General features: G+C 54.4%; 1 protein-coding gene across 2 annotated transcripts; it reads left to right on the top strand.

Annotated features, from left to right (window-relative positions):
• Nucleotides 1-357: 357 nt before the first annotated feature.
• Nucleotides 358-20,063, top strand: CLTB (clathrin light chain B). Of its 2 annotated transcripts, XM_032403764.1 has the most exons (6): nucleotides 358-741; nucleotides 6,232-6,278; nucleotides 14,085-14,202; nucleotides 14,438-14,549; nucleotides 16,508-16,561; nucleotides 19,428-19,920. In XM_032403764.1, the coding sequence occupies exons 1-6, from the start codon at nucleotides 555-557 to the stop codon at nucleotides 19,597-19,599; spliced, it is 690 nt and encodes a 229-aa protein (XP_032259655.1). In that variant the 5' UTR covers nucleotides 358-554; the 3' UTR covers nucleotides 19,600-19,920. The 2 variants fall into 2 exon arrangements, with proteins under 2 accessions (XP_032259655.1, XP_032259656.1); XM_032403765.1 differs by lacking the exon at nucleotides 16,508-16,561 and having other exon boundaries at nucleotides 19,428-20,063.
• Nucleotides 20,064-21,324: the final 1,261 nt, after the last annotated feature.

Below are 21,324 nucleotides of genomic sequence, written 5' to 3'. Positions count from 1 at the left end.
GCCAGGGCTGCCTGCCCGCGGTGGATAAATTAAGTCTTTCTCAGGCCATTTAATACTGAAGGGACATTTAAGGGGCCCAGCGTCTCAGTAGGGGCCCAGCCGGCTCATACAAACTCTGGCGGTCTGAACTGTTCGTGCCCCGGCCACTTCGCCCTGGTCCGCTTGCCTCTAGACCCGGCGGGCGCTGTGCCTCGTCCTGGTGTCCTGGCAAAGAGCTGCCCCGGCCTCCGGGTCCCCGGGGCTGCGCCGCCGTCCTGCTGCCGCCCTCCTGTGGCCGCTGCGAGGCGACCTCCGGCCGCGCTGCGGGCCCCCTCCCTCCGCCGGTGACATCACCGCATTCCCGTCCCGGCTCCTCCCGCCTGCAGCTGCAGTGACAGGCGAGCCGGGCCCGGTGGCGGAGAGGAAGTGTGGGGCCGCCGCGCCGAGCCCGTCCCAGCCGAGGCCGGCTCCCCGGGCGGCTCGGGTGACAGTGTCGCGGCCGCCGGCCGCAGCGCGGGGCACGCGCCGGGCAGAGCCGAGCGCCAGGCGGACGCTTCAGCAGAGACGCGGGGAAAATGGCTGATGACTTTGGCTTCTTCTCGTCGTCGGAGAGCGGGGCCCCCGAGGCGGTCGAGGAGGACCCGGCGGCTGCCTTCCTGGCCCAGCAGGAGAGTGAGATCGCGGGCATAGAGAATGACGAGGGCTTCGGGGCACCTGCCGGCAGCCATGGGGCCCTCGCGCAGCCGGGACCCGCGAGTGGGGGTGAGTCAGTGCAGGGGCCTGGGAACTAGGGGGCCTGGGGCTCGCACCCGGGCACCTGGCGCCGCAGACCGGGCCTCGGGGCCCTGCGGGGGAGCGACAAAGGGCCTGGTATGGCGGGTCAGGTGCAGGCCTGGGGCTGTGTGTGTTTGAGAGGGACCTGGTGGAAACGCGGAGGAATCTTCTTGGAGAGCTTCATCTGAGGCCCTGCCCCGGGCTGTGAACCTGGCTCTGCGCACAGGAATTTGTCAGGACATTTCAACCCAGGGCCAGCTCCACCACTGCCTGGCCCTGAAATCCGACACAGTCCAGCCCTGAGTCTCTCCTGAGCCTCCCCCTTGCCTGGTCGTCCCAGGCCCCCAGCTAAGCCCCGCAGGTATGGGCAGAACACAGACCTCCCGGCCCCTCAGTCTTAGCTCTTCCCTACAGCTCGCAAAGCAGGGAACGCTGGGCGCTCCAAGAACTCACAAACCTTCCCTGGGGGAGCACCTGCATCCTGCAATCACTGGGCTAGGCACTTTACTTACATTTAGTCATTTCATATGCATTGTCAAACCTATTTCAGAGGTGGCAAAACTGAGGCTCAAAAGGTACCCTACTGAAACAACTAGTAAGTGGCAGTGAGGATTTAACCTGTTTCTGTCGGACTCGAAACTGTCTCCGCCTGACCGCACTGTCTTCCATATGACTGGCTCTGGGTTAGATACCAAGGTGGGGGCAAAGGCACAGAAGTCTTCAGTCAGATGTGGTCCTGCCCTCCTGGGCTTTCTAACTGTCTATCAATGGTTTTCTAAAGGTGGTCCAGGGCTACTGTGGTTAGCTTAAATCCGGGTTCAGGGCCTGGTCCCTGTGATAGCATGTTTATCAAGGATATTCCTGTTCTGGTTCTGGCTTGAAAGGACAGTTTCTTAAAATATTTAGTTAAAGAGTAGATACCTTCATGGGCGCATCCAGAACACGCCATGCTTCTTGTTAATATTGTTGTTTTGGTGGGGGTTTATGGGCCTGTTGGAATAAGTGATAGCTTATATTGAAAAAAAAAAAAGTTTACAAGTTAGGTTCCTTATAGTCATATTTGTATTTGCTCACCCTTTACTGAGTGCCTTGTGTGCCAGGACCACTGGGGATACAGAAATGAATAAGAGAATTTCTGTGGCTTAAGGAGCTTGAAGCATCTCTATACCCCTTGATATAAGAAATGAACAAGGCTTTTGTAACATCTAAGAAACTGGAGGCCCAGAGAGCCTGAGTGTCTTGCCCAAAGTCACACAGCCATGAGTGGCAGATCTGGGACTTGATCCTAGCTAGCCCTCCTAACTCTGGGCCCCACACTCTTTCAAATGCTGTAGCAGTCACCCTAGGAGGTGATGGGCTGGACGGCTGGCTTTTGCCACCCAGGCAAGCCAGGGGTGGAGGGCTTCTGAAGCAGCAGCTCCTGGCACCTCAGCATGGATCCTCACACATCCCAGGGAATTCGAAGGAAATGCCTGCCTCTATTCATTATTCACTAGTCCACACCGCCTCTGTGAAACCACCAGCTTTCTCAGTCTGGCTTGGCCTGGAGGAGGCCCCGCTGAGAAGAACTGATGTCAGAACCCCTTGAGAGAGAAGGGGAGGTAGAGCTTAGGCTGAGGGCAGCCAGAGGCCCTGGGAGTTGAGCAGGTTGTGGCCTCTCCCAGGACAGTGGGGCTCCAGGGGCTCACAGCCGGGATGGGAGGTTCCCTCTGTGGCAGGGGTGGGGGCACAGATTGATCCCAGACCGGAGAAGGCAGGGGGAGAAGCAGAGACATGGCCCTCTGAAGGTCTTCCAGACTCATACCTGCTGAAGCTGCAAAGTTCAGCTGCCCTCCTAAGTGGGGCCTGAGGATCAGGAAAGCATTATGGGATGGTGGCTCAGTAGGTGGCCAGACAGGATGGGATTGATCTGACCTTCCTAGGCCTACGTGGTGCTGAGCAAGTAATCTTCTCTGACCAGTGATGAATGCCAGAAGCTCTGATGGGGTGGAGAAAAAGTGCCTTGGCCTGCTGGGAGCTGGGAGAAGCTGGCTTCCGGAGCTTCGGCCAATCAACACCTCTGAGTCTGTTCTCCTAGATGATGCCCCTGTGCTGAGTGCCCTGTTGTGGGGCTCCTGTTACCCGGGGGAAAGAGGTGTTTGGTCTAGGCCTGAGCCAGAGCCGCATTGAGTCTCTCCTCTGGGGCGGGATCTGGGGCCAGCCAGAGCAATGGACACTTTGTTTCCATTCATCAGCCTTGGGTAGGGCCTAGCAGGTTTACATTTTCACACCCAGATTTCTGAGCCCCAGCCTGGCTGTGTCCCTGACTTGCCCAGTCAGTTCCTGGCAAGCCTGTTTCCCCTGCTGGGCCTCAGTAAGCTCCCAGGAATGTTCTGGACCCTGTCTGCCCTTGTTCCAAAAGAGGTCAGGAATCTGAGGGAAGCAACGCCCACGGGGTTATCCGTGGGCCTCATATCTGCTGTGCTCCTGTTCTGCAGGCCTCTGACTGCGGACGTAAGATTGTAAATGTGCAATAATCAGAAAGCACTGTGGGAACAGATACTCAGTTCTATGTGTGGGTGGGTGTGGATTCTCAAAGAGGCTGAAATTTCAAATCCAGAGGAATGTTCATGGGACTGAGAAACTGAGGCAGAGAGACTTTCTGAAGACCAGGGTAGGCACCAGGACTGTGGACCAGGGGCCCAAGACTGGTCTGGTCAGAGTGGGAGGGGGTGGTGCTCCTTCCAATCCAGAAAGACCAAGCATCCAGCCTGGCATCATCGTGAATGACACTGATAATGTTAGGCCCTGAGGAGGGGCCCCAGGAGAAGAAGCCCCTTTGCAGAAGATGCTGCCACTGAAACCCCATCGCCCCTTCCCCCCGACTTAGGGACCAGGCCACCCATGCAGGAGTAGCCCTAGGGAATGAGTAGGGATGACAGGAGACAGAGTCGGTCAGAATCAATCACTGTTTGAAAATTTATATCAACCAGGGATTATTTCCATAAGATTAAGTATCCCTCTCTTCAGTCCCTAGGCTGAAATCAGTGTGGCCCTTGCTTGCAGCCCTATCTGGCTGGTAAAGCGGTACTCGTCCATCTGTGGGAAGCTTGTGTGGCTTCCGGGGGCTCTTTGCTGGGAGACATCACAGTTTCCGAGAGGCCGTAGGCAGGCCTTGCAGGTCACGGTGGACCCCCAGAGAGCAGTTCGTCTTGCATTTAGCCAGTACTCACTGCTCGCCTGTTCTGGGCAGGAGCCCTTAGGAACTGAATAGGATACAGAGCCTGGCTTGACAGGGAGTGCATGGCCCTTGGGAGGTCACAGATAATTGCATAAGAGGGTGGGGAATGCTATACAATATTGTGGGATATCCCAGAGGTGAAACCTTTCTTCAGTGCCTAGAGAAGTAGGGGAAGTAATGGAGGACTTCCCAGAGGAGGTGACTTGTGAACTGGGTCTTGAAGAATGACTGATTCAATATTCTTTTGCGAGAAAAGGGAGGAAGAAAGGCATGAGTTGCAGACTGGTGTGTTTGAGGAAGGAGGAAACTAGAATAGTTTTTTTTTTTTTTAAGTTTATTTATTTACTACAGAGAGAGAGAGAGCGAGAGCACACACATAGCAGGGAGTGGCAGAGGGAGAGGGAGAGACAGGCTCTGCCCTGAGCACAGAGCCTGATGTGGGTCTTGACGTGCTTGATCTCACGACCCCGAGATCACGACCCCAGCCGAAACTAAGAGTTGGATGCTCAACCGACTGCACCCCCCAGGCGTCCCCAGAATATTTGTGAGAGGGACTGGTGGGAAGTGAGGCAGGAAAGTGGGCAAGGCCAGAGTGTAGAGGTTCTCATGCGCTATGGTCTGAGGTTTGAGGTACTCACTCAACAGGTATTTATTGAGCCCAATTATGTGCCAGGCACTGTTTTAGATGCTGGGCGCTGGCATTGGGCAAGACAAAGTCCCTACCCTCACGAGGGGCCATTCAAGTGGGGAAGATAGATAATACGCACCTACACAAATAAACGTGTCAGGCTGTGGTAAGTACCGTATGGAAATACTGCAGGGGCAGGAGGGTGGGCTGGCAGAGCAGTAGGTGTCCCAGGGGGTCAGGGAAGGCCACTGCTAGGACAGCGTTTGAGCAGAGGCTGAAGGGAGTGAGGGAACAGCCCACGTGGTATGGGTAGGAAGGCCTTCCAGGCTGAGGGAAAGTCCCTGCCGGTCCCCAAGGCGGGAGCAGACCCTATAGGCCACCATGGTCCATGGGAGGTGGGTTTCTTTTTCATTTGTTTTTATTATATTTGTAAGCAGAGGAGTGACGTAGGTAAGTGTATGCCTTACAGAATGTCAGCCCTTGGCATTTGGTTTGAAAGAGGGTTGAGAGAGGGTGAAGCTGGAGTCAGGTCAAAGGCCTGCGAGCAGACAAAAGCCATCCGTTCTTTTTCTGATGCTTTTTTTTTAAGATTTTATTTATTTATTTATTTATTTGACAGAGAGAGAGACAGCGAGAGCAGGAACACAAGCAGGGGGAGCAGCAGGGAGAGGGAGAAGCAGGCTTCCCGCGGAGCAGGGAGCCCGATGCGGGACTCGATCCCAGGACCCTGGGATCATGACCTGAGCCGAAGGCAGACGCTTAACCGACTGAGCCACCCCGGCGCCCTTTTCTGATGCATTTATTGATGTTTATCTAACATATAAGTTTCTGAGCTCTTACTAAGTCGCGGGTACCGTGCACGCGTCTGGGGAAGACACTGGTGAGGAGCAAGGACCCAGGTATGGTCTTCTAGGTGTTTGCCACCAACAGGGCCGACAGACTGGACAGGGGACAGAGAGCAGAGGACAACTTTGAGGGTCACCGTTGCAGCAAAAGCCACAGGAATTTGTGACTAATCAGCTGTCAGGGAAAGGGACCAGGAGGAGTCACTGTTGAGGGCAAAAGAAAATCCTCTGGGAGGAGCGGAAGGAGGAAAAATAGGCCAGGTGCTGCCTGGTGGGGGCTGCAGGTCCTGCTCTCCCAGGTGGAGCCGTTGCTCAAGGCACCGCCGGGACAGGCAGGGACGCGCTGGGCCCCTCTTCTTAGCGCTCACAGACACCGCCCTGAGCCAACAGCGTCTCTGCCTGCTCAGCGGGCGCGGGCTCCACACGCAGGCCATTGCTAGCCGTGGCCGAGCGTCGACTACATTCAGGTAGGTGAGGGGCTGTTACTGGCTGGCTGGCTGTTGGCAACCACATAGCCTCTCTGAGCCTCAGTTCCAGTATCTGTAAAATGGGTGGATAACTTCATCACAGAGTTGTGGTGAAAAGCACATGTGACAATGGCTGCGAGAAGGCTTTGTGAACAGTCACGGCTTGAGCCCAGCTTGTTTAGGTATCCAGTATGTCTACATGGGGAGCGGCTTGTGCCTGGACACAGACAGAGGGTGGCTCAGGGCGCTAATGTAGGACCACCTGTGCTCGCTTTAAGCTGAGCAACGAATAATGCCATTTCTTTGTTCTCTTTCTAGCTGGTTCTGAGGACATGGGGACCACGGTCAATGGAGATGTGTTTCAGGTAAGCAAGATTCTGTCATAACAGCGGTAGGAACTGACAGCCTGGGTCTCAGTAACTTATGGCCCCATCATCGGTAGGATTAGGGCTCCAAGTTATTCTATTCATTATGTCTGATGCATTGGGATGGGAACACAGCCATGGGTTTTGACATGTTTTTCTTTCCTTCCTTCCTTCCTTCCTTCCTTCCTCTCTTTCTTTCTCTCTCTTTCTTTCTTTCTTTCTTTCTTTCTTTCTTTCTTTCTTTCTTTCTTTCTTTCTTTCTTTCTTTCTTTCTTTCTTTCTTTTCTATTGTGTGGGGAAGGGCACGAAGAATAAGGACCACTATAGACAGGGATTGATGGCATGCGGCCCCAGGTTGCCCATGGTGATGTCCAGCAAGGAGAGACAAAGTGGCCCACGGCAGCGCGGTGCACGCTGGGCCCTGCACGCATCTGTGCCACTGGTGGAAAGCTGGACTGAGTGGCCGTGTCTGAGACTTTTTTTTTTAAGATTTTTTAAATTTAAAAAAAATATTTTATTTATTTATTCATGAGAGTCAGAGAGAGAGAGGCAGAGGCAGAGGGAGAAGCAGGCTCCCCGCCTAGCAGGGAGCCCGATGCGGGACTCGATCCCAGGACCCTGGGATCATGACCTGAGCCGAAGGCAGTCGCTCAACCATCTGAGCCACCCAGGCGCCCCTGTGTCTGAGCATTTTAAGTGCAGGTCTTTGATCCAGAGATTCCACTGCTTTGAATCTTCCCTAAGGAAAGAATTGGACAAGGACTCCCAGATTTTTGCAGGATTATTTACAAAAGTAGACAAACTATGTGGTGAGCATAGCATAACATAGACGGAAGTTGAGTCACTATGTTGTACACCTACAATTAATGTAACATTGTATGTCAACTGTATTCAAACAAAAAGTTAAAAAAATAACAGACAAACTGAAACGACTTAAGTGTCCAGCATGGAGGGCCTGGGTAGGTAAATTGGAAAACCATGCTGTTGTTCAAAAGAGCAATCAGAGCTTTCTGGATTGACATGAAAAGATGCCCACAATATATCAGGTGGAAAAGTCCCTTGCAGGATAATATGCACAGTGTGATCTAGTTTTTTTTATTTTAGAAATATGTTTGTGCACAATATCTGAAAGGATGTGCACCAGCTGTTGACAGTGGTTAAGAATGGTTAGCCCCGAGGTAGGGGGGTGAGATAAGAAAAAGAAAAGGCTTTCACTTTCACTGGATTGTTTTAAAATTCCTCATAATGGGGGCGCCTGGGTGGCTCAGTCTTTAAGTGTCTGCCTTCGGCTCAGGTCATGATCCCAGGGTCCTGGGATCGAGCCCCGCATCGGGCTCCCTGCTCAGCGGGAAGCCTGCTTCTCCCTCTCCCACTCCTCCTGCTTGTGTTCCCTCTCTCACTGTGTCTCTCTCTGTCAAATAAATAAATAAAATCTTTTAAAAAAATAAAATTAAAAAAAAAATTCCTCATAATGATCTTATACCCACCCCACCCCCCACAACACCTAGTAAGGATATTTCTAGTTAGACTACTTCTTTCTGTACCCACCTCCTCCTTCCCCACATTTATACACAAATGGGTTTAAGAGTCCTTACACTGGGAGAACTTGGCCCACAGATGGCATCTCCAGGACCCTGCAGATGGAACAGTCCCCCCCACCCATGCTTGGGTGGGGTAAAGTTTTCACTGGATGAGGCTTTATTCTCACTGGACTGGGTCAAAGACCCTTGACCCCTGGGGCTGCAGCTTCAGGATCTCCTGAGCCCCACCCTATTTGGGTGCTGGCCTCCCAAGTCCTCAGTGGGGAATAAACAATACTTTCTTATGTAAGAGGGATAGGCTGGTACCTTACACGGGGAACCTAGCCAAGTCCCGTTTCTGGAAAATTACTCAACTATCAGCAAGCTAGAAAAGTCAGTCTTTAGGACTTTCGGAGCTTTGTGTCTCCTTAGGCCTGAGAGCACCCAGTAAACAGCATTTACTCCTGTACAATTAGGTAGATCATGGAGACCCAGGCTGCCCCTATCCTGGGCACACTCAAAAGGACTTCACTTGACCCAAAAGGTCTATGTCCTAAAGTGGACCTGGAGCTGGAGATACACTTAGAACTGCAGAAATATCTAGAACACTATGAGCAAGGTAATATTTCCCCTTTCTGTAGGTTAGGATCTTGAGGCTTCTCCGTCCCCAACCCCCCAGCCTTACTTTTTATTTGGTGGATATAGGAAACCCCAGGGCCTCCTTCCCAGTCTTAGTGGGAACTCTTATTCTCACTGCTACTAATAACCCATGTATGTTTATTTGTAAATCATTTCACTCCATGCCATCCTAGAATCCTTACAGGCAGGGGAGGGGTCATGAATGAGGTGAGTCACTGAGGAACTTAGTGGCAAAGCTCAGGTTCTCCTGGATCTCCTGCCCCTGATCTGGTGTCCTCTCTCCCGTCCCTTGTGCTGGAACTGGTCTGCCACAGTGGTTGGATCTTAGGCAGAAAGCCCCTGTAGACTTTTTTAGGATTGACCATAGACCAGGGTGTGGTTCCTGCTGCAGGAGGAGGGTGGGGGGAAGCCTTGTGTGGACATGCCCAACACTTTCAAGGGTCCTGGGCAGAGCTCTCTGGCTACATTCTTATTCTTTCCTGGCAACCTCTGGGCCACAAGGGTGTCCAGCTATAAACCTGGTCCTCAAGGCGTAAGGATAAGTCTGCCCACAGCTATTCCAGTCCCATCTGGCACTGCCAGGGACACGGATAGAAGGCCCCTGCAGACTTCCCTCCTCCTGCACAAACTCTCTCTCCCCCCACGCACTGCCATCATCCCCCTCTGAGCTACTTAGAGGAATCAACAGCTCAGCTTAGCTCAGCTTTAGCTGGACAATCCCAAAGACGGATTTGCCTCATCCTCCTGGCTGTCTCTGGCGTCACAGCACATCCTTGGCCAGCCTGCCCCACGGAGGCTCTCATGGTCATGTCCAGCAGAGGGGTCCCTCAGCAGAGGGGTGCTAGGGAACTGGACCAAGATAAGCCTGGCCTGACTGTAGCCTTTTGGTCCTGGCCATTCCTGCCCCCTTCCCTGTTGAGCTTGGGCCGGGGGTGGGGGGGGTGTGGGGGTGGGGGGGGGGGGGGGGCGGGGCTCAGAGCATTCCTGCAGCCACTGGGGAGCCCGCCTGGGCTGCCAGCCTGTAGCTGACCCCCAACCTCACTGCTCACTGCGGGGGGCGGGACAGGAAAATTAGTCCAGCAGGGCCAGAGAAGAGGAGCCAGCAAACCGCTTCTCAGGACTCAGCGTGCCGGCAACACCGTGGTGCGCTTCCTGGTCGGGCCGCAGCACGGGCCGGTGTCCGCGGGGTCTGCCGGCTGACAGGGAACCGCGGGGTCGGCCTGGCTGATCGCGAACCGCACAGCCCCGCCGGCCCTCACCTGTGCGCATCCTCCGCAGCTTGCAGGGGCCCCACTTCATACTCGGAGAGCAGTGGGATGTTGCCTCTCCCATTTAATAGGCCATGAGACCCAAGGAGCCCAGGGAGAGCACTTCTCAGAGGTCACACATCCAATGCGTGGCAGGAGGGGACTTTTCCGCCAGCTCCCATGCCCTGGGCGCCGTGCACTGTGCTCGGGGCGGTGGATGTGGCGGCAAATCCGCCACTGTTGTCCTCAAAGAGCTGGCTTCTGACAGAGGACAGAGACCTGGAAAGAAGTGATGGTAGCGCAGGATGGTAAGGGCTCAGATACAGGGGTGGCGTGGAGCGCTAGGAGTCCGAGCTCTTAACAATGTGTCAGGCATCACCCAAGGGCTGTAAGCCTATTAGCTCGCTTCATCCTCCCAACACCCCCGTGATGGAGGTTCCTGTCTTTATCCCCATCTCACAGACCAAGAGCAAGATGCACAGGGAGCTTTAATAGCTCGCTCTCGTTCCACAGCTGGGAAGGGCTGGGACTTGAACCAGGCTCCCGCGCCAGGTGCTGCGCTCAGTCAGGGAGTGCGACAGGGAGGGGCCGCTGGAAGTGGGTTTCCAGGCTGCCCAGGGCCACGTGGGTGGTCTTGGCTGATAGGAAGGCATGTGCCAAGGTACAGAGCGTAAGGCACTCTCTGTGGGCCTTGCCTGGAGCCTGCGGCCTGCTGCAGACAGTGGTGTGCTGGGGGAGCGCAGAGAGGCCAAAGCTGCAGGGCTGGTGTGATGGGAGGGGAGGGCCCCCCGCCCCCCGCCCCCACCCCCGGGCACGGCTCCCAGCCAGAGCTGCTAGTGGGCCGCGGGGCCGATGCACAGGGGGAGGAGGCTCGTCTAGCTTGGCCGAGCTTCACACCCTGGGCCTCGGGCATGGCCACCTCTGGGCACAGTGTGCTTGGAACTACACTGCGCGGTGCTCCCGGATGTGTGGTGCCCATGCATGTGCGGTGCGGCTGCTCCAGGGAGTCCAAGTGGCTCCTCGAGGCTGCTCCTGCACCCAGGCTGGGGTGCTGTGATGGGCTGTGGCAGAGGAGTTTGGATGGAATCAGTAAGGCCTGGGCTTCATTTGTGGCTCTTCCCAACCAGAAGGGCTTGGGCTACTCTCTTGACTGCTCTGAGTTGATTTCTCACTTGTCAAAAGGGGATAAGAGGCCCTGCCCTGCTGTCCCCACAGGGCTGTTGGGAAAAAGTGCTCTGCAGCCCAGGGAAGCTTCTTGTAAGTTCCTGGCCATGCTACTAAGTGAGCTGAGGGGTGGCAGTGTGTGGGTGTGAGAGATGGGGGATGGGGCAGGGGGCACTTGGAGGAGCGGGCACCGTCTCTAATCTTGGGGAAGTAGACTTATCAGGGAGACAGAGAGTGTGTCACAAATCACGTGATGCTGAAGTGACTTTTGTCCCTGCTGAGCTACGTGGCCAGCATGTTTCACACCCAGGAATTCAGCTGGAATCTCAGCTCTGCCAGTTCCCAGCCCGGTGACCTTGGGACTCTGGAGCTAGAGTTTCTCTACCTGTAAAACACAGATGATAAAACCCATCATGTAGGGTTGTCAAGATCAAAGAGATCAGTTTAATTGTGATTCCTCTGCAAGTTTTAAAGCACTAAAACCTGGGACTCTTAATTTTAGGGTAGGCTTTATGGGTATGGTGGGCCTGAAGGACACCAGTGTGACAAAACTCCTGCCTAAGAGACCCTTCTCCAGCCCACATCCCCCACCCCTTCTCCTCCCGTGCCTGGAAACATCGTTGTGCTCCAGTTTCCCAGAGGCACCGGCCCCACAGGGTCCTTACGCTTCCAGTTCTGGTCTAAAATGGCCTCTCCCAGTCTCTTCCCATCCTACTCTGCCCCCAGACTAGAATGACTGTGTCCGCCCTTGTCTCCGCTCTTTACCTGACTTGTGTTATAGTGCGTACCCCAGCCATGGTCCTCATTTGTGAGAGACTCCCTCTGCCAAACCCCCGGGGGACAGGTTGTCTTTTTCATCCCTGTCCCTAAGCCTGAGCATATGCTCATTCATTCAAGAAATGTTCTAGAGATCCTCCTACAGCCAGGCCTTCCCTGTTCTAGATTCTATACAGAGGCACGGAGTCTCAGTCCTTATGGGGCTCACTTACTTGGGGCTGGGGGGGGTGGAGACAGATAGTAAACATGTAAACATGGCATTTCAGATAGCCGGAAGTGCCGTGAGGAAAATGAAACACAGCACCTTAATAAGCACGTATACACAGAAGTAACTGCAGTTGTCTGCACATGGCATATCCTATAGGCTTGGGTGGGGGAGGCCTGGTGGCCTGGCCTCAGGACAGGGTTCTTCCTGGAAGCGGGCAGGGTGGGGCACACTCAACATTAGTGATCAACTTCTGTTTTCCAGATTAGAGCCCTGGAAGGGCCCCTCGGGTGTGGTGAGAGGCTGTCTAAATTGAAGTGTAATTCTGTGCCAGAAAGAATAGGGCCATGCTCCAACCGTCCCACCCAAGGGTGGGCCTGACCCCAGGGAGGTGCCAGGCTACACACCCTGCCCTGGGCCCGCCCTTCCCTCTCCCCCCAGACAGGGGGAGACGGCAGCCCTCATGTTCCCGCTGCGTGCTCCTTCACCCGGGCTGCCCACACCCCTTTGGGCAAACGTTTACCCAGCACATCTGGCTCCGGGGATCTGCATCCATGCATACACTGCTTACTGAGCACCGATGTGTGCCAAGGACAGTGGGGAGCACCCCTGGGCAGAGGGCGGCACCGGACACTGTCTCGTGGGGACAGGACATTGAACACCAATGTTACTGAGAGTTTTTTTTTCTTTTAAAGATTTTATTCATTTGAGAGAGAACACAAGTTGGGGCGAGGGGGCAAAGAGAGAGGGAGAGGGAAAAGCGGACTCCCCGCTGAGCAGGGAGCCCGATGCAGGGACCGATCCCAGGACCCCAGGATCATGACCTGAGCCGAAGGCAGACGCTTAACCGAGTGAGCCAGCCAGGCGCCCCTGTTGCTGACAGTTTTGATGAGTGCTTGAAGGAGGAGCACAGGGAGTGATGAAAGGATGGGGCAGGGGTTCAGGGGCTATACATAAGGTCCTGCTCTGCCCACTGGGAGCTCCTGGTCCAGCAGGGAGACTTGTGCAGAAGGTGAAGGGGTGTGAAATCTGCCAAGGGGGGGTGGCGACTCTAGAGGATGGAAGAAGATTTCATCAGCTGAAGAGGGGAGGAGAGGGAACCAACTGCAGCTAGAGGGGGAGGAGCCAGACGCCCGGGGTGGCAGGAGTGTGTGGGGTGTGTGCTGCTGGAATGTGTAGGCGCCGAGTGTCAGAGGGGGAGTGGCAGGACATGGGGCTGGACTGGAAAGGGTCTTTGGCTTTGCGAGACCACAGGGGGTCACAGCCTTGCTGGGTTGAGCTCTCAGCCCCCAGCACTTGAAGTCCCTAGCTCTGGCAGGCCGCCTGGGGAAGGGGGCAGAGCCCCGGCCTGGGAGTCAGAGGCCTGGACGCCCGCCACTACATCATGCCATCGCTCCTGGCCTCAGTTTCCTTCCCTGTAAGATAAGATTGAATAATAATTCTAGCTACCACTCACGGAGCCATTACTCCACACCAGGCCCACTTCTAGATGTCCTACAAAGACTGTCATGTCAAATCCTCACAACAGCTCTTAGAGGTAGTTTTATTATTATTCTCATTTTTGGATGAGAAAACTGAGGCCCAGCAAGGTTGAGCAACTGGCCCCCGCTACACATGCATCTAGTAAGCAGTGTAGGTGGGATCTGAACCCAGACAGCCCAGGTTCACCACTGTGCAATCTCAGCCACGGCCATCCTGCCCGTCCCAGGGCTGCTCATTCACCTAGCAGATGTTTACTGAATATCTTCTGTGTGCCGAGCACTGTGCTGGGCAAAGGGGACAGAGCGATGAGCATGCTGTCATGGAGGCAGAGAGTGGACAAGCAAACATAAAGTGAGGTCATTTCGGACTGTGTAAGTGTTAGCAGGTGAATAAGACTGCAGTAGAGACTTTAATAACAGGGACTCACTGTGTGCCAGGAAGTGTTCAAGGTTCTGTACATTTTTAAATCCATTTCTTCCTTCTGTCAGTGTGAAGGGGTGGCTACTCTTATTGAGCCTGCTTCATGACCAGGAAGGTGAGGCTCACAGGGGCCGCGTCACTCGCCCAGGTCCCCCATGGGAGAGCGTCGCTGGCGAAGGGCACAGCGAGTATAAAGGCAGGGTATATTCATGGGAGGCAGCAGGTGGGAGGCTGCTGGGGACGGCTGAGGCAGCCACACGTGGTGGCGGGGGCGGGGGGTCCTGGTACTCAGCAGCAGAGGCAACAGGGCGGGTACGCAGGCTGCGCACACTGCTGTGTGTTTGCGCCCTAGGAGGCTAACGGTCCAGCAGATGGCTATGCGGCGATTGCCCAGGCCGACAGACTGACTCAGGAACCCGAGAGCATCCGCAAGTGGAGAGAGGAGCAGAGGAAACGGCTGCAGGAGCTGGGTAAGGGCAGGGCTGAGGCTGGGAGCGGCTCCCAGCTGGGTTGGCTGTTTGGGACATGTGGGGGTGGGGAAGCCTTAGGGTACAGGACCCCCACTCGCACTGCCTTAATGTGGGTATTGGGTGAGGATGGGCCCTGAGGCTGCCTGCCAGGGGGCGGGGGGAGGAGTAGCCAGGGCAGCTGTGCCCTCACATTCCTACTGCGAAGCTGCCACTTACTCTCCTGTTGGGGTCACAGATGCTGCCTCCAAGGTGACAGAACAGGAGTGGCGGGAGAAAGCCAAGAAGGACCTGGAGGAGTGGAACCAGCGTCAGAGTGAACAAGTCGAGAAGAACAAGATCAATAACCGGTGAGAGGAGCTATGGGGACATGAGAGGAGCTATGGGGACATGAGAGGAGCTATGGAGACGTGAGGGGGCTATGAGGACATGAAGGCGGCTATGGGGACATGAGGGGGCTATGGGGACATGAGGGGACTATGAGGACATGAGGGGAATTATGGGGACATGAAGGGAATTATGGGGACATGGAGGGAGTTATGGGAACATGAGGGGATATGGGGACATGAGGGGAATTATGGGGACATGAGGGGACTATGGGGACACGAGGGGAGTTATGAGGACATGGGGGACTATGAGGACATGAGGGGACTATGGGGACATGAGGGGAGTTACGGGGACATGAGGCCATGTGGACAGTGAGAGAAGTTAGGGGATGGGGACTGTCTTGAGGAGGGATGATTTGGTGGCAAGAACACAGAGGCAGGAGAAGCTGAACCCCTCAGGGCTGCTTCCTCAGTTGCTGGTGGTACTCAGAGCCGTCAGGGGTGGAACACTGTTGAGCTGTCACCTCACCAGGATAGAGAGAAGCAAGTTCTGCGGGCAGCAGAAGAGGTCTCAGGACCCCGGCATGGGAGCCAGACTGCCCGGGGCCCAGCGGTTAGTGTCACAGAAAGCACAGGCCTGGCTGGGAGTGAAGAACCAACCTGGGGACGGGATTTTACTGCTTGTAGAAATGGCAACACCTCAGCCCAGAGACGCTAAAGGATAAAAGGAAGTTAGTGGCCTGTATAACTGAGAAGGCCAGGGGTGGGACTGTAATACTAGGCTCAGGGGCTCAGACAAAGTCAACTGGCATTCATGTTTACTGTCTCTCGATGCTGCTTTCCCCTCTGGTCCTGGAATGGGGCAGGGGGGTGGGGGGAGAGATGGCCACCATCAGCTCCAGGCTTCTGCTATATTCTTTCCATAACCTCTGTGAAACTAGCATCTTGTCCCAATAGCTCCAGCTGAAATCCTCGACCTGACCCTTATTGGTTTGGTGTGGGTCCTGTGCCTGTCCCTGGCCCAGTGACTGTACCAGGGGAGGGACTCTCTGATGGACCCAGCCTGGGCAATAGTCCCATTCCTTGGGTTGTACACGGGGTCGGTCTCACCCAAACCACAGGGACTGAAGTGGGGCCAGCCTGATCCTGCCAATGACAATCAGGGTGCCCTTCCTGGGAAGAAGGGGGATGGATGCTGGGCTGGCAGACACTGGATGCCCACTAGAGAGCACGTTCAGGGAAATGGTCTCAGACCACTTCTGAGACTCTGGCCAGCAGCTCTGCCTTTGAGGCTGTGTCCTTCAAGGTACCTGGCCGGCCTGGAAAGGCAAGGCTGGCCCTGGGAAGCTGCTGCACTTCTGTTCAGGAAGCTGCTGTGGGCCAGGCTCTGGGTTGGGCACTGGGGAGACAGAGTGGGGAAGGACCCAGTCTGTATCTTTGAAGAGCTCAGAGGAGAGAAGCATACATGTGCAGGTGAACTCACCACTAGGCCTCTCTAGGGGAAGGCTGTGGAAGCAAGGGGTGTGGGTGGGGGAGGGACCTCTGTGTCTAGGACCTGGGCTTTGAAGGATGATTAGAAGTTCATTAGGGCAGGGTTGGGCAAGAGTGTTCTAGACCAGGGAACAGCATAATATGAAAGGCTGTTGTGTCTTGGGCACCAGGGAGTGGTAGGGAGAAGGCAGGAAGGAGGAGTCACAGGTGGAGGGCCTCCAATAACAGGGCTGGACAGAGGGGGGCGGTGAGGAGCCTCGGAAGGCTCGTGAACAGAAGTAATATGATCAGGGCAGTTTTAGAAAAGGCACTCCAGCCCGTGGAGGATCCCTGCTCTCCTCTCTGGGTTGTGGATAGTTGCTAAGACTTATAGGACTATGCTTCCTAACACTCTCCAGCTGGAGGTACTAATGCTGTCTCCCTTTCTCTTTAACCCTCTGCCTGTCTGTCTTGCCATCTGTCTTCCCCCACCTAACCCTCTTCCCCTCAAGGATCGCTGACAAAGCATTCTACCAGCAGCCAGATGCTGATATCATCGGCTATGTGTACGTGTCCTTGCTCCTCTGTCAGGGGGAGTGGGAGAGGGCGAGGGCCCCTCTGTATGCCTTGGGTGTCCTGCTTGTGGGGTATAAATGAGTGGGGCCAGGCGAGGGCTGGGGCTGGGGGCGGCAGGGCAAAGATCAGAGCAGGAGGTAGTGCAGGCACCCACCTTCGCCTCTATCCCTGCAGCAAGTGTTTATTGAGCATCTATTCTGCCTGAAGGCAGCTTTGCTAAATCAAAGCAGAACACAGAAAAGAATGCACTGGCCATCCCAGGTGGGAGGGGCAAATGGCAAACAGCCCAACTCCGTCCTTCTGAGATGCCTCTTAGGGCTGGGAGGTGGGATGAAGGAGTCTTCCGTTGAACAAAACATTGAGTGCCAGAGGCATAAAGAAGAGATGCTCCCACGAATACCCCCATCCTCTACTCCTGCCCCCAAGCGCACTGCTCCTCCTCAAAGCTTCAGCCCAAGTTTGGCCACCAGATCCTGCCTAGAGCACCGTGGGCCTCTCACATGTTCCTGTTTGGGGGCTAGCCAGGACTGTGCCTAATCTGGATTGGAGATGGCAGATGGTGCCCCGGTTGATGGGTAGTTGACAGCCTGGGGGGGGTGTTGGCATGGTGAAGAGGAAGGAAAAGCAGTGACGACTGTGTGATGTCTGCCACGAGCATGTGTGCCAGGTATTTGCTGTTCGTCACTCTGGGGTCACCCTCTGCAGGCCTCTGATGCTGTCTAGGCTGGCATTTCTCTCACAGAGCACAGGACTCACTAGAGAAACAGCCTTGTGTTCCTTCCTTCTGTCCACTCTGCCATCTGTCCGGTACTTACTGGGACTTGCCCAATGCCAGTGTCTGTTGGAACAGGAATAAGCCACGGCCTGCCCCACAAGTTGCTCATTGTCAGGAGAGTGTTGTCCTAAGGGCCGTGTGGAAGGGCACACTGAGCCCTGGGAGCCGCTGTCTGCTGGGGGAGCCAGGGCAGGCTTCGGAGAGGCGGGACCTTCAGCTGGACCTTACAGTGTAAGAAGGGATGAGCTTGGTGGTGAGGGCGAGAAGAGGACCAGGGCAGCCTCCGTGAGTGGGGCGCGGGGCTACGGGGATGGCTGGGAGCTGAGGATAGGAGGCCAGCGTGGGGCTAGTTGCAACATGCCTGTTGGGCCAGGTCTGCAAGCTGGGACGTGATCCTGAAAGCAGCAAAGATCCATAGGAGGTTTCAAACAGAAGAGTGGGGATGACAGGAGCATCAGTGCTGGGGAATATACCACGTAGGGGGGTTCAGTGCTCTTGTTGCACTTGAGCAAATAGCACCAGGGGGGTCCTGAAGAAGGGAAGAGTCTAGACCAGTGCTTCTCAGACTTTTCTGTGCCTTAAAATCACGGGGGACCTTGTTCAAAGGAGATTTGGATTCAGTAGGGCTGAGGCGAGGCCGTGATTCTGCATTTCCAGCAAGCTCCGTGGCGACACTGGTACTGCTGGACCACACACCACCCACTGAACAGCCAGCTTAGAGGACAGCCTCTTGTTGACCTAACAGGGACGGCTCCGAAGACAGCGCCCCTCAGCCCCACCGCTCATCCAGCTCTGCACAGTGCCTTACTCTTTCCCAAGCCTGCACACACTTGCCACTTTGTTAGAGTCTCAGGCCGGTGAGACGGATCAGCAAGGTGGAGGCTCTGCTCCTCACTTTATAGGTTAGGAAATGAGTACACAGAGGGAGAGCCAGGTCACCTGATCCAGAGCCAGCTCATCCTTGGCACAGCCTGTGGGGATCACTTGGAGAGCTCCCTGCCTGGCATGTGGCAGAGCTGATCCTGTTTGAGATACGGGAAGGGGCCACAAGGAGAAAGGGGCTTTCCAGGGACCCTTGCTGGCCAAATAGGACATAGACCCAGCCCTCTGCACTGAGGATCTTTTATTGTTTTTCTCTTAATGAGTCCCACATTTGGGTTTGTCCTCTACACTGTATTTCTCCATTGTTCCTTAATCAGTGGCTTCTGTAACTGTCCACCAGAACTTCTGATGAAGAAACCACCAGTTTTCAGCCTAACTTGATTCCAGCCAAAAGCAGAGACTCCCATGGAGTATTCCCCAGGCTGTGGCTCCACGGAGAGAAGTCATTCTGGGCTAAAAAGAGCTCTATAGTCAAATATACTTGGAATGTGGTAGATTCTATCTGCATGTTATAGTCCACCTAGGAAGTTCAGGATGCACATTAGCACATTAAAGGCTGTGAAAGTTTTGTTTTGAAGATCCTCCTTAACTGGATTTTCCATGTGTATTTGACCACAACCCTTTGCTGGAGAACATTTATAGAGTCCACAGAACACTGAGGCAATGCTGAATCAGGTACTTCAGTTAATAAGGTGGTTAGTTAATGTCCTACCTCTGCTAAGTTTTTGGAATAGCTGAGGTACTGCATTAGTTCCTCCAAGGGTCTTTAGGTGTTGGGATTCCCACGTTGGGAACTCTTGCTGGAAAGGTAATGAACAGAGTGCTAGGCTGGGCAGGGGTAGGGGAGGGGGAAGAGGCTACTTTAGCTAGGGTGGCAAGGGACAACCTTTCTGAGGAGGTAAGACCTACATTCAGACCTGAATGAAAAGAAGTGACAAGCTATGAGCAGGTCTGAGGGAAAGCATTCCACAAAGAGGTGACAGCAAGTGCAAGGGCCCTGAGGCAGGACCAAAGTAGGCTTCCTCCGATGCCAAGGCTGTTCCTGGGGGCCTGAGGTCACAGGGCACAGGGCTAAGAACTCTGGATAGACTACCCCGGAGCAGGCCGGGCAAAGCAGCCTTTCTCAGTGGGAGCAGAGCATCACTGATTCAGGGGAAAGGAAGACAGCAATGAAACCTCTGTCCTGTCTCTACCTGCAGGGCATCTGAGGAGGCTTTCGTGAAGGAATCCAAGGAGGAGACGCCAGGCACAGAGTGGGAGAAGGTGGCTCAGCTGTGTGACTTCAACCCCAAGAGCAGCAAGCAGTGCAAAGACGTGTCCCGCCTGCGCTCGGTGCTCATGTCCCTGAAGCAGACGCCGCTGTCCCGCTAGGTGCCTGTCACAAGCATGGCCACAAAGCATGGGCTGGGCCTGGGCACAGGAGGAGCCGCTGCTTCGGCCAGGATTGGGGCACAGCGCCTCCAGCAGCTGCTACCCACAGCCTGTTCTGTTCCTCCCCATCTCCTGAGGCTGGGAAGGGGAACCCTCCCCCCTGTCACCCCATACCCTCCTGGCCCTGTGGCCCAGCCCCTCACACCTCCTCTCGGTCCACAAAGTTGTGACTGTCCCTCCTGATGTATTTTTTTTTTCTTGGCTTAAAGGGTGTGTTGTTAACTCTTTTTACACTTATTTATTATCATTCTCATTTCTCTGGAAGCCATAACTGGTGTCAGGGCTCAGTTTGTGCTTAGAATTTTCCCAGCTTCGTGGCCTTGGGAGAAGGTGAGGCTATCCCCCTGGAAACTGTCCCAGCTGGAAGGAGGTGTCCCAACCTGTGTATGTCTGCTGCCCCCCTCTCCAGGAGGAAAGACAATCTCTAATGGAATGCTTTTGCAACCCTGATCCTTTGTGATCCTTCAATAAGCCTGTGATACAAGGATTCTGTCGTCGTCATGTAGCCATGGTCACCAAGGCTCCCAGACAGTCAGAAGCTTTAAGTGGGAGAGGAGACGCAAGACCAGAGGTTCCCAGTGGTAGCGCCCTCTAAGTCCAGGTCGAGGCTAGTGAAGGTAGCTGCTGCCAGGCTCCTTTCCTTAGGTTTGGCCAGTACCCTCTGGATGTGGAAGGCTCACCGCTCTCCCTCCTTCAGCTGTCCTCCACCCTGTAGATTTGGGATAAATACTCAGTGACCACACCTTCTTCTTATTCAGCAGAAGTTGCAAACAGGCTGTGTTTAAGCCACTGTGACCTGCACAATGTTTAAAAAGATTTGAGTAACTGCCAACTGTCTTTATTTTCCTAGAGCTGCCATAACCAAGTACCACAGTGTCTGGCTTAGAACAACAGAAACTTATTGTCTCACCATTCTGGAGGTCTGAAGTCCGAAATCAAGGTGTCAGCAGAGTCACAGTCCACCTGAAGGCACTAGGGAAGGTTCTGTCGTACAGGCTTCTCTCCCAGCTTCCGGCAGCCTCAGGCATTCTGTGACTTGTGGGTGCATCACTACAATCCTGAGCTGATCTTCACATCATCTATGCATTGTCTGTCTTTGTGTCCAAATTTCCCCCTTTTATAAGGACACCATCAGAATGGATTAAGGCCTACTCTAATGACCTCATTTTAACTTAATTACCACTGTAAAGACTCTATTTCCAAGTAAGATCACATTCTGAGATACTGGGTTAGGACTTCAACATACCTTTTTTAGGAGAACACAATAACACCAACAGCTAAAAATAGTGGCCTTCCTCTTTAGAAGTGCTATAGTCCTCACCACCTCCTATGTCCTTGAATCCATCATCACGATGTACTGCTTTACATTTATAATCTCTGCCTTACAGCTGAGAGACCATGATGGGAGCAAGAAACTTAGTGGGGCCCTTCTCATACACTCCTCCACTTCGAAAGTTAGACTGTGTTAGGGGGCCCAAAAAGTGGGTGTATCTTACTTCCTCTTTCCTTTCTGGCAGCTTGCAGCTGGTGTTGAAATTGATGGGAGTCACACATGGAAGGAACCTGGGTCCCACCGAATCAACACTTTAGATCTGACCACAGTCCAGGAATATATGTTTGAGACTTTACATGAATGAGAAACTCAAGGTTGTCTCTTGTAGAGTT

Source organism: Phoca vitulina, unplaced genomic scaffold (assembly GCF_004348235.1).
Source record: "Phoca vitulina isolate PV1807 unplaced genomic scaffold, GSC_HSeal_1.0 scaffold6, whole genome shotgun sequence".
NCBI lineage: Eukaryota > Metazoa > Chordata > Mammalia > Carnivora > Phocidae > Phoca > Phoca vitulina.
This window is presented reverse-complemented; position numbering and strand designations above follow the sequence as displayed.